The sequence below is a fragment of the Polyodon spathula genome, chromosome 9 (assembly GCF_017654505.1).
Source record: "Polyodon spathula isolate WHYD16114869_AA chromosome 9, ASM1765450v1, whole genome shotgun sequence".
NCBI classification, from domain to species: Eukaryota; Metazoa; Chordata; class Actinopteri; order Acipenseriformes; family Polyodontidae; genus Polyodon; species Polyodon spathula.
In genome coordinates, this window is record NC_054542.1 from 30,498,966 (window position 1) to 30,515,446 (window position 16,481).

The window sequence follows — 16,481 nt, forward strand, 5'->3', positions numbered from 1 at the left end:
TCTTTTATTAAGATTTTGGGAAACAGCTTAATAATGACCGTCTGGAAATAAAGTTTGTGGGAAAATATCAAGAAATGGTTTAAAATAGGGCAGCAAGAATATATATCTGATAGAAGCTTAGACAAGTATTACTGTACTACTGGGCTACGTCTTTAATGATATCATATTTTGACAAAAGCACAGTTTACTAGTTTATTGACTTATTACTGTAAAAGCATTTTCTTGCGGGGCACCATTTTTGCTGTAAAATGATTTTACAGACCAGAGCCGACATTGATAAAATCTCAGATGTAACTAGGCTATTTTTGATGATCCTCTGTATAAAACTGTGGTATAACCTGTGTAGTTTATTTTAGTAGAACATTTTGTCTCTACATTTTTTTAAATAAAGAAACAAAGCAAACACCAATTTGTACAGAAACTGAAAGTCTTTCATATTCATATATAAAAGAGTAATCAATGGTGCAAACATTTACCACGGCCCTCCACACATATTATCCATGTCTCCATGATATTCACCACAATTAATCAACAACAACAAAACAACAGTTTCAAAACAAGTCTGATCTAAACAGACAGTCTTCTGATCTCACCTGCAATACATATGTCTATGGCAAAGGAGAACCAGCAACTGCAACTCAGGAGAAGCTCTGGCCAACCTTAACACTTTAAGTACTTTAAAACAATGAGTAAGATATTTTATGATGACACATTATTAAATATTATTGTGTGTTTTTTTTTTTTTCCATTACACTTTTCAGTTACATGTTAATAAGGAATCAATAGAGATGCAATATAGAAATGTTACCATATGGAAATTATAATGATTATTCCCAAACTTAATAGCACATGTCTGCCAATGTTGTGCTTTTATGTCAAAATTAATGTTTATTGCACCGAGAAGCCATCAAAATAAATCCTAACAAACATGCTCAACATACAGTACATAAGGGAAATGAGCTATCATTGCAATGGCAATCTAATTGCAAAGGCACCCCAATCGCATGTCTGTGGCTGTTTATTAACTAATAGACAATACATGGATTTTGCTTATCAAGTAAATACTTATATTCCAAGCAAAATGAAGCTCTACCATTTTACCAACAGTGCTCTTTTTATTAACTCCAGGATAGGCTGTGCATAATCTATTACTTACTGTATGTAGCTGGGACCTTTTGAATGCACTGCAGCTGTGTAACAGGATCCAAGCAATACAATACAACTGTAAAGACCACTTTTGGCATCACGACAACCAGGGGGGTGTTTGTGTTTAAAGTATGTCGTATTACAATTATACATTAGGCTAACTGTCAAACCACTCTAGGCTTCGGAACTAACAGGTCTAACTTTGGTAAATGATCTTTTTTATGCTGAAATGTACCACTCATTACACTATATAATATCTTTGCCTCAGGTCCTGAAAAACTAAAAGCTGGCAGTACATTATGTGTTTATAAACCAATATGTGAGGTTGCTGTATCATAACGGTTTGTTCTTTGTCCTTTGCTGCTTATATATGTTGTAACCGTTTGACAACAAAAAGGTTCATCGCAGCTTAAAGCTTTCTTTATGTGAAATCCTGTACAGTATGTTATACAAAAATGATATTCTATAAAGGAAGAAGGGGAGAAAGGAACCGGTCACAGACAGGGGTCTACTGGAAAACTACACACCACACAGCAATGATGCCAGGATAATGTAGTGATGTAGAAACATCCTTACAATTGGTGTTGACATTAGAACTGTTGCAGGAATAGAAATGTTGAAAGTCTTCCTGCAAAATAATTCTTGTCATGGTAACAACTGTGATATCAGTGTACTTAGCAGATATCAGTCCACAGCATTGTCCAAGATAAATCGCACAACAGTCCTTATATGCGGTACTTCAAGACTGCTCCTGATATGGCAACATGGTACTGCAGTGGACTAAGTGTGTGATGCTTCATACTGTGGTGATATAAACAATGTCAACATATGAGATAGGTACCACTGTGCTACCATTCTCACTGACCTACAGCTGACTATGTACTGGTATTGCCCCTTAAAAAAGAGCTTCAATGGAACTGCTTTGCATATTGAGATCTTCAGCTCTTGACTGGGAAAACGAATGTACTCAGTCATACGTTATTATCTTTTCTCTATCAGTGCAGAGACAAGCAAACAACATGCATCTGTAACTTTCAGAAACTTTTCAATAAGAAAAGAAGTAATGCTTACTGTAAAATGCTTTTCTGTATTTGTGTATGTACAGTATGTGTATTGCATGTGTTTGAAATGCTCCAAAAAGTAGTAATATCTAGAGATAGACCCTCATACAGTAGTAATATCTAGAGATAGACCATCATACAGTAGGTTTTCTGCAGCTGTGAACAGACTCAGCTGCAGATCCCTGTTGCCCTGGCAATACCACACTGAACACTGGAAAAACTGAGATAAAACTATTATATATATATATATATATATATATATATATATATATATATATATATATATATATATATATATATACAGGATAAATGGCATCTCTTCATTTCCTACTTCAAAATGCATGCTTTACAGGTTTTCAAGCCATGCCAAACATTTAAAGTTAAGAAAATGTACAGACACACTAACTGGAAAAAAAAGAAACAACAAAAAAAGAAGCCTGTCTAGTTCCACTAAAGTTTTGGCATCTGGAGCCAACTGATTCCTTGTCTCTAAATTATCCATCGAATAAATCATCACTGCAGAGGAACCTGAAAGAAAATTTGTATCTTTTGTTGAACTTAGCAAAGGAAATTATAAAGCATTGTATCCTAAAGTCCCTGATCTGCACTTTGAAAGAAAACAACAAGCTATCCAGAATCACAAAGATGCCCTCCCAGACAGTGTATTTGAAAAGGAAGTCAGTAGGGGAAATAATAAAAAAGTTTTCTGTGGAACCCACTCCAACTACACTAATGCTAAAATGGCTGTCAAATAGACTGAGAAGTTGCTTTTGTTTATTTAGATTTCACGACTATGCTATGGATGATCAACCCACCCAAACATTTTCATTAAGGAGTTGAGAATCAGTAAAATATGGTCTATTCTCTATGGTCAATGCCACCATTTTCGTCCAATCGCCTCACCAATTTTGTCATTTTCCATATAAAAGGGCATTTGATTTGCATCGTGCATGTTTTACAGGATAACGTCTTTCATTTGAGCATGGCATTGCAGTAGTGCCTGCATGTGAGTGATGTTCAGACCAAGATGAATCACACAGGGAATTTGTACCTTGGGCCTTTTTGTTGTAAAGGGAGATGCAAGCTATTGTGCAACGATTTGATGCAGTTTAACTGTGACCAGTTGCTTATGAGTAGGCCTGCTACTATTTGAATTTTAATTTTTTTTGCCAAATTGATGATTAATATTGACGTTTATTTTAGAAAGAATTTACAGTTTTTTTCAATATTTATTTTTCAATTCAAGCAGAGAATGGGTGAAATCGACCTTTATGCTTAAAGAAAACAGACTTTTTATACCACTGAGAAACGTCTCATTTAGCAAAACCCCTTTATCATATTCAACACGCAACAAAACCATGGTTACCAACATTCTAATTAAAATAACGTTAGTTATACCTTGTAAAGATAAAGATCCTACACAAATTTATAATTTGTCTCCAATAAAGTTCTTGTCTCTAGTTTAATCTACAGTGGCTTACGAAAGTATTGACCCCCCTTGGCATTTTTCCTATTTTGTTGCCTTACAACCTGGAATTAAAATGGATTTTTGGGGGGTTTGTATCATTTGATTTACACAACATGCCTACCACTTTGAAGATGCAAAATATTTTTTATTGTGAAACAAACAAGAAATAAGACAAAAAAACTGAAAACTTGAGCGTGCATAAGTATTCACCCCCCCAAAGTCAATACTTTGTAGAGCCACCTTTTGCAGCAATTACAGCTGCAAGTCTCTTGGAGTATGTGTCTATAAGCTTGGCACATCTAGCCACTGGGATTTTTGCCCATTCTTCAAGGCAAAACTTCTCCAGCTCCTTCAAGTTGGATGGGTTCCGCTGGTGTACAGCAATCTTTAAGTCATACCACAGATTCTCAATTGGATTGAGGTCTGGGCTTTGACTAGGCCATTCCAAGACATTTAAATGTTTCACCATTGTCCTGCTGGAAGGTGAACCTCTGTCCCAGTCTCAAATCTCTGGAAGACTGAAACAGGTTTCCTCAAGAATTTCCCTGTATTTAGCGCCATCCATCATTCCTTCAATTCTGACCAGTTTCCCAGGCCCTGCCAATGAAAAACATCCCCACAGCATGATGCTGCCACCACCATGCTTCACTGTGGGGATGGTGTTCTCGGGGTGATGACGGGTGATGACGATGAACGATAACGTTTTCCTTGATGGCCAAAAAGCTCAATTTTAGTCTCATCTGACCAGAGTACCTTCCTCCATATGTTTGGGGAGTCTCCCACATGCCTTTTGTCAAACACCAAATGTGTTTGCTTATTTTTTTCTTTAAGCAATGGCTTTTTTCTGGCCACTCTTCCATAAACCCCAGCTCTGTGGAGTGTACGGCTTAAAGTGGTCCTATGGACAGATACGCCAATCTCCGCTGTGGAGCTTTGGAGCTCCTTCAGGGTTATATTTGGTCTCTTTGTTGCCTCTCTGATTAATGACCCTCCTTGCCTGGTCCGTGAGTTTTAGTGGGTGGCCCTCTCTTGCCAGGTTTGTTGTGGTGCCATATTCTTTCCATTTTTTAATAATGGCTTTAACGGTGCTCCGTGGGATGTTCAAAGTTTCGGATATTTTTTTATAACCCAACCCTGATCTGTACTTCTCCACAACTTTGTCCCTGACCTGTTTGGAGAGCTCCTTGGTCTTCATGGTGCCGCTTGCTTGGTGGTGCCCCTTGCTTAGTGGTGTTGCAGACTCTGGGGCCTTTCAGAACAGATGTATATATACTGAGATCATGTGACACTTAGATTGCACACAGGTGGACTTTATTTAACTAATTATGTGACTTCTGAAGGTAACTGGTTGCACCAGATCTTATTTAGAGGCTTACTAGCAAAGGGGGTGAATACATATGCACGCACCACTTTTCCGTTATTTATTTTTTAGAATTTTTTTAAACAAGTTATTTTTTTCATTTCACTTCACCAATTTGGACTATTTTGTGTATGTCCATTACATGAAATCCAAATAAAAATCCATTTTAATTCCAGGTTATAAGGCAACAAAATAGGAAAAATGCCAAGGGGGGGGGGGGGGGGGGGGGTCAATACTTTCGCAAGCCACTGTATTTTTTCAACTGCCAACAAAATAAGAATGAAGATTAAGCAATACTGACTTCCTAAATAACTGCTAACGTGGTGACACTGATGTGCAGGAAGTAGCATTTTATGCATTGTATTATACTGGCTATGCCACAGCTGGAGACTGTCACCCCATCCTATGAGAACTCATGGATCAAAGTGACAAACTGTCGTACCCAACCTGGTTTTGTTTAGTCTAACCCTCCAACCATCATGACAGAAGCCGAGTCTTCCCCAGGGTGCTTAAGAATTAAATCTAGAATGAGTTAACTGTTTGGTCAGGGGGGTCAAGGTAGCCTAAGGGCTAGTAGCCAAAGAATGCGAACAATAGAATCCTGGGCATAAATCCATTCATCAACTTTATGTGTCTCTTTGTGTGTCAGTCCCTCCTGGCAGTTAAACTGGACACAAGCTGGACTCTTCCTGAAACAAGATGTTGCATTTTTAAATTGGATTTACTGGATAATGTAAACTTGTTCTCCCTGAGATACCACTGCAGTATCAGCTGAGATATAGACAGTTTGTCATCTGACTTAGAGGTGTTTGTGAATTATGTGTCCCTTTAAAGGTGTTACATGCATTCTGATATCGAAGTACAGTAAAACCAACCGTAGGGTGCATCCAGGAAAAAAGAAAAACCTATACAGTGAATATTACATTTCAGAAGCAGATAGATACAAGGCATCAACAAGCACAATGCTGCAAATGAATTTCCCATATAGAAGACAAGCTGAAGGAATACCACAGGATACCACGGTTTTAACTCCATATGCCTGTTGATTAAAATGATATGTCATTTGTATTTAAATTCAAGCATTGAGACTGCACAAATATGGCCACTTTTTTCCAAACCTGAAAAATTAAACAATACTATTCACAACATTTCTTATCTATGCATAGTAGCTAATAACACATTAGCAAACAGAACACAGAAGATTCACAGAAAGGTTATGGCAACTAACTCAAACTGGGTGGGTGGGTCATTCCTCAAATATTGATTCAGCCCAAAATCCCAAGCAGGAAAAGCTTATTTTTTTAAAATTCAAAACCCACCTTTATGATTTGAACCAGGACACTGTCTGCATTCCAGCAATGAGGAAGCATGAATTATGTGGCACCACAATGAAAACGGCAGTGCTGATAAAGCACATGGACATCAGAACTTATCTGTATTTCCCGCTTCACTTTTCTATGCCGTCTGGTGCTTTGGGCCTTACTCTCTGTACTAAATTACTGGAAAAGGAGATACCATTGCTCCTATTATGCAGGCTGTGAATACCCTGTCACAACATAATTACTGAACTAAGTGTTCAACAAATCTGTTCTATTACCTTGACTAAAATAGAAAATACCCATACAGTGATAACCATGGAAATGGGATGTAGACCTTCAAAAATAGCCCAGAAATAGTGAGAAACACATTTGCATGGTATTCCCAAAGAGAGATAGACAACAATTTCTTTTCAGCATGGACCTAATCTTCTTTTATGTGCGGACTCTGTTCACACACAGCACCCAAAATGATCCCTTACATTGAACCGGTGAAGACAGTCCAGGGCGATTAATGGGATTTCATCGTAACAAGCAAGTGGCGGTGAAATACGGTAAGCAAACTTACACACAATCACGTACTGTATAATGGTGTGCAAGGTGCATGAAAAAGCACCCTCCGGGTCACAAACAGCACTTCAGCGTCAGAGTCGAGCAGCAAAGGCTTACAGTGTCCTGACGTTTTGCAGGTGTGTTACAGATGACTTCTTGGAGGTTACATAAATTCCACAAACACGCTCCCTGAAATTCCACAGGGCTCTTTCAATGATATTTATGCAATTAGGAAGAAAAAAAAAAGACTGCACAATTTTGTTCAGGAAAAAATTTATAAATAATTTTTAAAAAATACTGAATAAAGCTAATTAAGAAACTATTGTGTGTTCAAATGCAAAAGTTCATGAGATATATTTTGACTGTCCATGTTAAGGCTGCCCAGAGCCTTAGCTCTTAAACATGTCTGTCTGCCATTAAAAACATGATAATCACCTTTATGGAAAGATACATACATTCCATTGATTATTTGAAGAGGATCGGGGCATTTATTAGGTTCTAGGTCAAAGTTCACATTAAGTTAAAGTAAATGTTTTGAAACAAGTACAGTAAGAACAAATACAGTAGCCAGTTGGAGTCTCAGGATTGTAAATAAATAAATAAATAAATAAATAAGTAGAAGAATTTGTACCTTTGTGATGGGTACCTCTGCCCCTGTATTTATATTATTTTGTTACACTATGTAACTCAATTTTTGGACAGTGATATTTAAAAATATCTCTATTTCCAATGGGAAAACGGGCAAATGTGTGTCTTTTCGTTCACATAAAGTCAGAAAAAACAACATATGAATCCAAATTAACATGTATTTATACTAAAGTAATACAAAAATGACTACAAAAGATTTAGAAGTGAGTAGTTTTTTGAGATTTACGATTATACTGTATTACTTTAGTATAAATACATGTTAATTTGGATTCATATGTTGTTTTTTTCTGACTTTATGTGAACGAAAAGACACACATTTGTCCATTTTCCCATTGGAAATAGTGATATTTTGAAATATCACTGTCCTGGTCACAAAAGCAAAGTTTGTGGGGAGCCATTTTCTATACTTCTGAGGCATAAGCAATTAGAAAATAACACTCACTAGCCAGGAACAAAAAAATAAATAAATAAATAAATTGTTACACAGTGTTATTATTATTGTAATTTACTGGTTTGTGTTTATTTTAAGCAATGTTTTGGAATTGTTGTTTTACAGCATGGATGGGGTTTCAAATCCCCATCCAGTTAATCTTGTGAGAATGCGTGGTCGGCAGCTAATGATTTATCAACCATGCATTTCAGAAATCCTGTGCAGAAAATGGACGAGGGATAAACTAGGTAATTGTTAGCCAGTTAATCCCTCAACCACAATATAAAAACGAGCAGCTTTTGCTGACTGGGGTTGGGGTTGTTTTTAAAGGTGGAACTGAAAAGTAAGAACTAAAAATATAATAACAATTGCTACTCGTGCTGGCTTTATACCAGCGCGATACTTGTTTGCTTCAGTGTTTGGTGTCTGTTTATTTTTTTTGGCCAACGTGCCTTTTGTTTTGCATACCAGTGTTTTTTTTTTTGTTTTGTATAAACCTTTTATTTGTTTTTAATAAATAAGAGCTCCTTGCTTCAACCCGTATAACTGATGCCTATGTTTCTTCTTGGTCTGATGTCACCACCAAGACATCCTGCCACAACCTTCTAATTGTCAAGTTCAGATGGACTAAGAGCTAGCAGACAGCTTAATCTTTGATTGAACAAGCTGTTTGTTAAGAAGCTTCCATTGTGCTTACTGGATTGCTGAAATAGAGTTCTTGCCCTTTGTGTCATCACACTAATGTAACCGCCAGTTCTTAATTCATTTGTCACTGCTATATGTTTTTAGTCTATATGACTTCAATACTCAAATCACATCAGCCCTACTGACACTATATACTGTTTCCATTACTGCTCAACCTCTCTTTGGCCTTGTAAATTACAGGTGACCATTGAAGGCGTCTTCTTCCGCTTGAAGATTTCTTAATAAATCTACCACAAGTTTGTCTTTTTAACAATCTTTTCAAGAACGACCTACTAATGGTACAATGTGTTTATTCTGCAGTTATCAAAAGGTTATACCATGAGGACACAGGGTAGGAGACATTTGTTTCACACAGAGTGGTGAGTGTATGAATTGGTTACCAAGCAATGTGATTGATGCTGAATTATTTAAATCTTTTAAGACTGAACTTAACAAAGTCTCAATCAGTCAATCAGCTACTAGGAACCAGACAGGCAATGATGGGTCTAACGGCCACATGTTCTTATGAATACTGTATGCTGGTAATACCAACTGCTGAATACAAAAGCAGCTTGACTATTGATTGAACTAACAATTGAAGGAATTATAAAGGATCATCAAACATTGTAGATAGTACAGTAGTAGCGTACTGTATGCAAATCAGGTGCTTTTATGGTCAACATTTGAAAACAGTATTGTAAGTTTTATCTGGATGATTGTAACAGGTAAAATACACCAATCTCTCTCTCCCTTTCAGACAACACCAGAAGAATGTTTCACACTGTGTCTGAAATGGAGCTGTCCTCTGCATGAATACATGGACCATTTATGCCATAATATGTAGATTTCTCACATGCAACACTAATGGGTCATCATTTTTAAGAGTTTACTCCAGTTTTTAATAGAGTGTTGCATGAGGGAGAGGTTAATCGTTCAGAAGACGGTGCACCTGATGTACTGAGAGATTAGACATGACTCTACAGGCCTCAGGGATACTTTAAACATTTTAGTTTTATAAAGTAACCAGGACAAAGTTAATCTACACAACAAGAATGCATTAGGTAAGAAAGCTCATGTATAGCCCTTTAGGCAAATTAGATACTAGATTATAAGTGTCACAAACTAAAAATGTCAGCTGTTCTTCAGGAACCTGAAAGTAAGTATAAAACTTCAAGAGGTGGTTGGCAAAGGAATCCAATCTCCAACAAATGCATTTCTAACCTGAATAGTGAACATAAAATATATTATTCACACAAAAGTGTCAGATAGTAACTGAGCTATATAATATATTCAAAATATTTCTTCACATTAATTGCGGTACACAGATAGTCTATATATGCTGAAGTAACTTATAAAAAGTGAACAAGGACTTCTGATGATGGCTTTTCTGATTTCTTACAAACAACCCCAATATGTTCAAACAAATTATAGAGCATTAAGATAAAGTTTGTTTTTAAAGGATGCTAGCCTCAAAAGGTACACCACAAAATCAAAACAGAAGATCAAAACATGACATTACAATCCCACCGAACTACTTAACTGTAAAGAGTTTGGGGTCTATTAACTTAATTCACCCAATTAATCTAACGCATATAAATCCCCACCAACGACTAGACGACACAAAAGGTAACTAATTGCACAATTGCAAATGTGTTAATCTAACACTCATGAAAGAATTCTGCAGGTTCTGTAGTAATCTAATTATTTCTACTTATTACTTTTTAAAGTCATTGTTTCAAATTGCAAAGTTGCTACTCTTGGTAGTAAACAGATTATTAAAATATTATTTATTTTAAGTAGCGCATCTGTCAGTGATTTGTAGAATATTACTATGGTTCTAAAACTAGGAATTTCAAAAAAATTGTGCCTGTTTGTTTTCTTCGTCTGGCTGATACTATGCATTTAATTGTAACTAAACATACAATACTTTACTTTTAATACAGTGATTTCGCAAGACTTGTAATGATAAGCAATTCTGGATGTGGAAGAAATTACTTTTAGCACACCGGTAACCCTTCTTTTGACCTCCCACCCTCTCCCCCATTGTGTTTTCTTTGTGTGTGACACCTTTCTTAAAGTATTCTAAATATTTCTTCTGCCTTACATTAAACACTGCTATGTGATCTACTCAATCAGGGCAGAATGTAAACGAACATGTTGGGTGGTTTTGATATAATCCATGCAATGTAAACATGAATTATTTTACTCCAGCTTTGCAAACCATGGATAACCTTAGATATAAAGTACAGAAAGTAGAGAGAAGTGGGAGGGATCCAAAAAGCCACTAAATCTATACAAACCAAACCAAGTCATGGCAATCAACTTATCATATAAAATCAACACTTTCTGGCAAACACTCAATAAGTGCTGATGGCCTTTACAAGTTATATCACAACCGGGTAACAAGCACTCTACATATAATAACAACTCTTTGTGGTTGTTTAAAGCTAAAGCTGAGAAGCTATGAAAATTGAGCAGCATTTCTCTGGATCTAATCAAACATTTTCTGAAACTGAAGCTGCCGCAAAATGAGAGGAGAGATATATTGCAGGGATGCTTTACCCGTTGGGAGTGAACTGAAGTTACAATTTGCATGAATCAGACCAACTTTTAATTAAATAAACATGGGCATTAGAAGAAACAACAGAAGGGAAGAAAACATGTAGCAACATGTGTACTACTGTACATATTCAGAATATAGAAGTATATGAGCCCTTTATTGCTGTTGTGGCTATAGGCTAGATAGCTTTTATTACAGTTTATAACAATACTAGGTCTCAAGAGCATTAAAAAAAGATGAATAACATATGCTGGTAGATCTCTTTTTTTTTTTTTTTTTGGAAAAGTTAAAAGTGAAACAATGGCTGAAGGCAAAGGTGTAGCCTACAGTTGAACTATATGTATGAAATATTTCTTATACAAAGCCTACACACTCCAAAATGTTACTTGCAGTCACTCAACAATGGAGTGTAACACTTATTACAGATTAATGGAATATAGTAAAACCTGTCTAACCCCATTTTATACATTGTGCTACTGTTTATTTTTTTTTTTTTTACATAATGCTGACTCTACAAAGCTTGCATGAACGTGTTTTTATACCATGTGTTTTACATCTTTATGAAGTATACTTCAAAACCATGATTATACTTTAGTTCACTGAGCAATTTGCAACTGATTTTATACAATAACAAGTTAAGAAAAGCCTTACAGCACTGAACCATAAACCTTACCAAGCTTGACATTAGTTATCAAATGTATGTGAGAACTTTAAAAAAGCAGATGTGTGTGCCAACAAACAGGACCAAAGCAATAACAGACTGCTGTGTTCATTTTTAAAGTATACCTATTATCGCTTGCTGTATTCAGGTGAACAACAAAGTGAGGGGATATTTAACAGTGGGCAATACCCTTCAAATATTCATATCTGAATAAACAAATCTAGCAAACCACAAAAAACAGTAGTTGGACACAGTGCACTCCGTTTAAAAGAATCACATCCGTCCTGGATGATTTAATGCTTATAAGCGGTTGATTCTTAAAAGCAGACCGATATGATTACTGTAGTGAAGTGCTGCAGAATCAGTATGTTAGTTTGAGAATGAAAGATTTGTTCCCTGCAGTGTAATGGGTTGACCACTAGATGTCATGAATTCCAGCATGTATGCACAGGGACCACACAAAGTATTGTTTAGTTAAATTAGTGATTCAACTGAAAGCTATGTTTATTTATTTTGTTGGCTTGTTTTAATAGTGGTTGTTTCCCCACCGCACTGTAACAAAAATAAAACCAACAATGTTTTTTACTTTAAATCAAGACTGCCCTCGACCATGTCACATTACTAGCAAAAGCGTGCCTCTGCGCGTCAGCAATTTAAATACAGTATACAAATGTCAACGGTGCTCAATCACTGACAACAATACATCAGAACAAGTCCTAGTGGGTAAGCAATGTGTTATATGAAATGATTATGTTTACTCAAGGCTGCAGAATCCTATTTTACTACAGTATACTTGAGAAGTAATCATCTCCTAAGGGTGCCTAGTTTAACTACTGTTCGGCCTTTGACTTAAAATAACATTACAGTACAGTATTTTACTGTCAGGACTACCATTGCATTTAAGCATCTGTGGCTTACTTTCTGTTGCAATGCAAATCTCACAGTTTTTCATTAAACAGAGATGATCTGCAATCCCCCCCCGATTACAAACAATGAGGTGTTTCCTCCATCATTGTACTATCCACACTGCGTACGTACCTAATCACGTGATCAAATTCAAATTCAAAAACAGCTTTATTGGCTGTACACATCATTGCACTTACATGTAGTTAGTTTCCCCCGAAATGATTCTTATAAGCAGATTGCTTGATTCTTACAAGTCCCAGTGGTTTTGATCACTATATGCGGTTGATTCTTATAAATGGAGTGCACTGTATAACTAACTGATTACCAATGCAAAGTATTTTTGATAACGACATGTTTTGTCAATAAAGATGAGAGTTACTACAGAGCTTTGACAAATATTATACACATAGCTTTAAACACAAAAAAGTCCCCTCCAGACCTTTGTAAACTGAGTTTGACATGGAATGTACTAACTAACAAGTGTTATAAATAATAGCACATCACATAAAAAAATACAATAGTACAGCATAATACTGGAGTGTTTATGGACGGTAAGGGCAGTATATATTCTACAGTACAAAAAAATCTAGTGTGTTATGATTTATTTAGATATTTCTTTACATACTAGTAAAAAGATCAGTATATTCATGTTAAAAAAAAATTAGAAAAACATAAAAATATTTGAAAAACATTTTTATATCTTTAATATTTGCCTATTTGATATATATATATATATATATATATATATATATATATATATATATATATATATATATATATATATATATATATATATAATTGAATATTGCATTTAAGTGGATGGATGTCATGTTCTAGGTCTCAACATCAAAAAAACTATTGCGCATGAAGAGTCCAACATACATTAAAACAAATAAAGGGGCAAGAGGAGGTTATTTTTTACATAGAGAAGCCATGCAGTCATTGAAGTACATTTGGAGCTATGATGTCACCAAATGCATTCTTGTGGCTCCTCTGAAATTATGGACACCTGTTTTGCATTAAAGCAGCTTTTTGGTATATGATGCAGATTAATTTATTGGCATGCTTTTCCCTAGTCCAGAGGAACAATAACTATATGTGCACCCTTTGAACCATGAGGTCACCTTCAAGTGTATGTAAATTCTACCTGGGTCACTTTTGAATGTATATGTTAATTAGCTGTATCAAATCACGTTTAGTCCTGTATGGGAAAATTTCTAAAGATTCTATGAATGGTACCATACATGCATGCATGTTTTAGGTCTTAAGGAATAGCAAGGCATACCTGTTCGAAATGTTGTGCCTCACGTAGTTTTTACAAACAGTACTTAAATAGCCCATGTTAAAAAACATCTCATTTTTAGAGCGCTCTGATGTACACCCATATTGTATATCTCAAAATCTGTAAGGCTTACATGTTAAATGAGACTTTTGGCACACAAAAAGAAAAGAAAAAATCCCACTGGCTTCCTAATAGCTCTTTTCCTTTCTTGATGGAGAATGTGTACAGTACCTGAGCTAGATGTCAATCAGTATATGCATCAAATTAGTTGCAGAGCCATCAGAAATCAGACATTACTTGTAAAAAAAAAAACTAAAACTGTTGGCAGAACTGTGCATACCTAAAATGAATCATGTTTGTAATACAGCAATAGCAAAATAGAGTAATGATACTCAGCAGGATTTAACACAGATTGCATTTAACATTTATTAAGCTCAAAGTTACTTGGATCTATTTATAATAACGTAAAGTAAGATTCCTTTAGTTTGCATTCTGAAATAAACATTTTGATCTTGGGAAAGAGAAATCTACCTGCAAAGCTCGTATCCAAAAACACTGCAATTTCTGTAATGAATTGTACCTAGCTTTGCCAAGTGATTTACCACAACCTGTTTGTTGAGTTAGTTCCAATAGTAAAATAGAATAATATTACATTCTTCTAAAGTACTGTATTTTTTCTAAAACGCAGACCCAGAAGTTTGCATCCCCTGAAGGTAGGAGAGAGGTAAAGAAGGGCTGCCCCTGCCATGACGTGCAACAGTGGGAGGTTAGATGTTGAACATTGCTATGAATCAATGCTTTAGCAACAGCTGGTCTACAGGTACCATACATTAAACAGGATGATTCTTCAAAGAGACCAGTACAGTCAGGAGGTCAATTTGTGTACTGCAGTTGCTCTTCAATAGTTCTGTTGAATGTTAAACATGCCAATAACTTGTGAAATGTGTGTCTGGTTGACTACTTTGTTGGTGTTCAAGAATAAATCAATGGCAACCCTTCTGGCTTCATCTGCATTCTGTACTCTTGATTTTTAAGGGCAACATCCAGGATTGGGTAATGTATGAATGTTGAGCGTTGGTAAAGATGCTGAGTAATTAAATATTTGATCAAAACTGTTAAACATATGATAAACACACACACACACACACACACACACACACACACACACACACACACACACACACACACCCTGATAAACAGAAACCATAAATATGTTTTTATTTCAGTCCAGATGGAGAGAGCAAGTGCTGGCAGTGTTCTGCATAAACCTGACTGTTCTTTTAAATATGCCCAAGCAGAAGGCAATTAATCAAAGGTTTTCTCCTAATTCTTACACTGTACTGTACACCTTCAATAAAAGCAATCCTTCTCAGAGGTGACTGGATTCATAACAAGCGCGGTTGGTAAGGCAAACAGGATATACAATGTGCCAATACTCATTGCTGTCATGAAAACCCAACATACTGGAGTGCAGATGCCACCCTGACTGACACCAGCAAAACGAACTGCAGGAAAAGAAAACTGCCTTGAACTTTTCTTTACTCATCGTGCAATGGTTTAGCTTTTTAATGCAAACTATCACCTCTACTAGTAACACTTTACAAAAAAGGGAAACTTGCTTTGAATGCAGTAACATTATTTAACGGCTTAACATGTTTAGTACAGTTATAAACTTTGCTTTTTGACAATATTTACAAACAGGTCAAGGGGAAGAACAATTACATAAATATCCTTATATTTCTAGTGAATTAAAAAAAATGTAAACGTTCGTGAACATTTGTCAAAATGCACGTTATGAATTACGATACATTGTAAAACAGTTTTTTTAAACGCAAAAAATGTAAAGAAAAAAATACTAAATACCTAGTTCAATAAAGTAATGTATTATTATATTGACAACTATTTTAATTACCGTTATAATGAATTTACCGGTACTGACATCGTCGTCTAGCAAAGAACTTGCACTTTCGCAAACTATATCAAAATAGTACTTACTGTGTAAGAAAATTGTCTGTCAAAGAACACAGAGTCCCCCATGCTTGCAGTTAAATATCATCCACATAGAACTGGAATTGGGCTCCTCCAAATAAAAGATGTAGTATCAAAGCAATGCACTCCTTATAAAGTATTAGAAATGAGCATGAAACGTAAATAGAAACAGTCATAACTCACGATAATTAAAATAATAATAATAATAATAATAATAATAATAATAATAATAATAATAATAATAATAATAATAATAATCACAAATTCAGAATCCACGAAAGGGCATCTTGTAAGATCGGAAAAGAAAACATTGCACTTTGTAAGTTATCAGCACTACTGATGGTACAATGTATTTGAAATACGTTAACCATGACAAACCCGCATTCTGTTAAACTGGGCTTTGCATAGTTCAGAACCA

At 35.6% G+C, this 16,481-nt stretch overlaps 1 protein-coding gene across 2 annotated transcripts in view; it reads right to left on the bottom strand.

The window, feature by feature from the left end:
* Window positions 1-16,250, bottom strand: part of LOC121320646 (rho GTPase-activating protein 6-like) — an 86,337-nt gene extending 70,087 nt beyond the window's left edge. For both annotated transcript variants that reach the window (XM_041259167.1, XM_041259165.1), the window contains exon 1: window positions 16,070-16,250. In XM_041259167.1, the coding sequence (XP_041115101.1) occupies window positions 16,070-16,111 (42 nt within the window). In that variant the 5' untranslated portion in view covers window positions 16,112-16,250. The remainder of the gene's footprint in view (window positions 1-16,069) is intronic.
* Window positions 16,251-16,481: the final 231 nt, after the last annotated feature.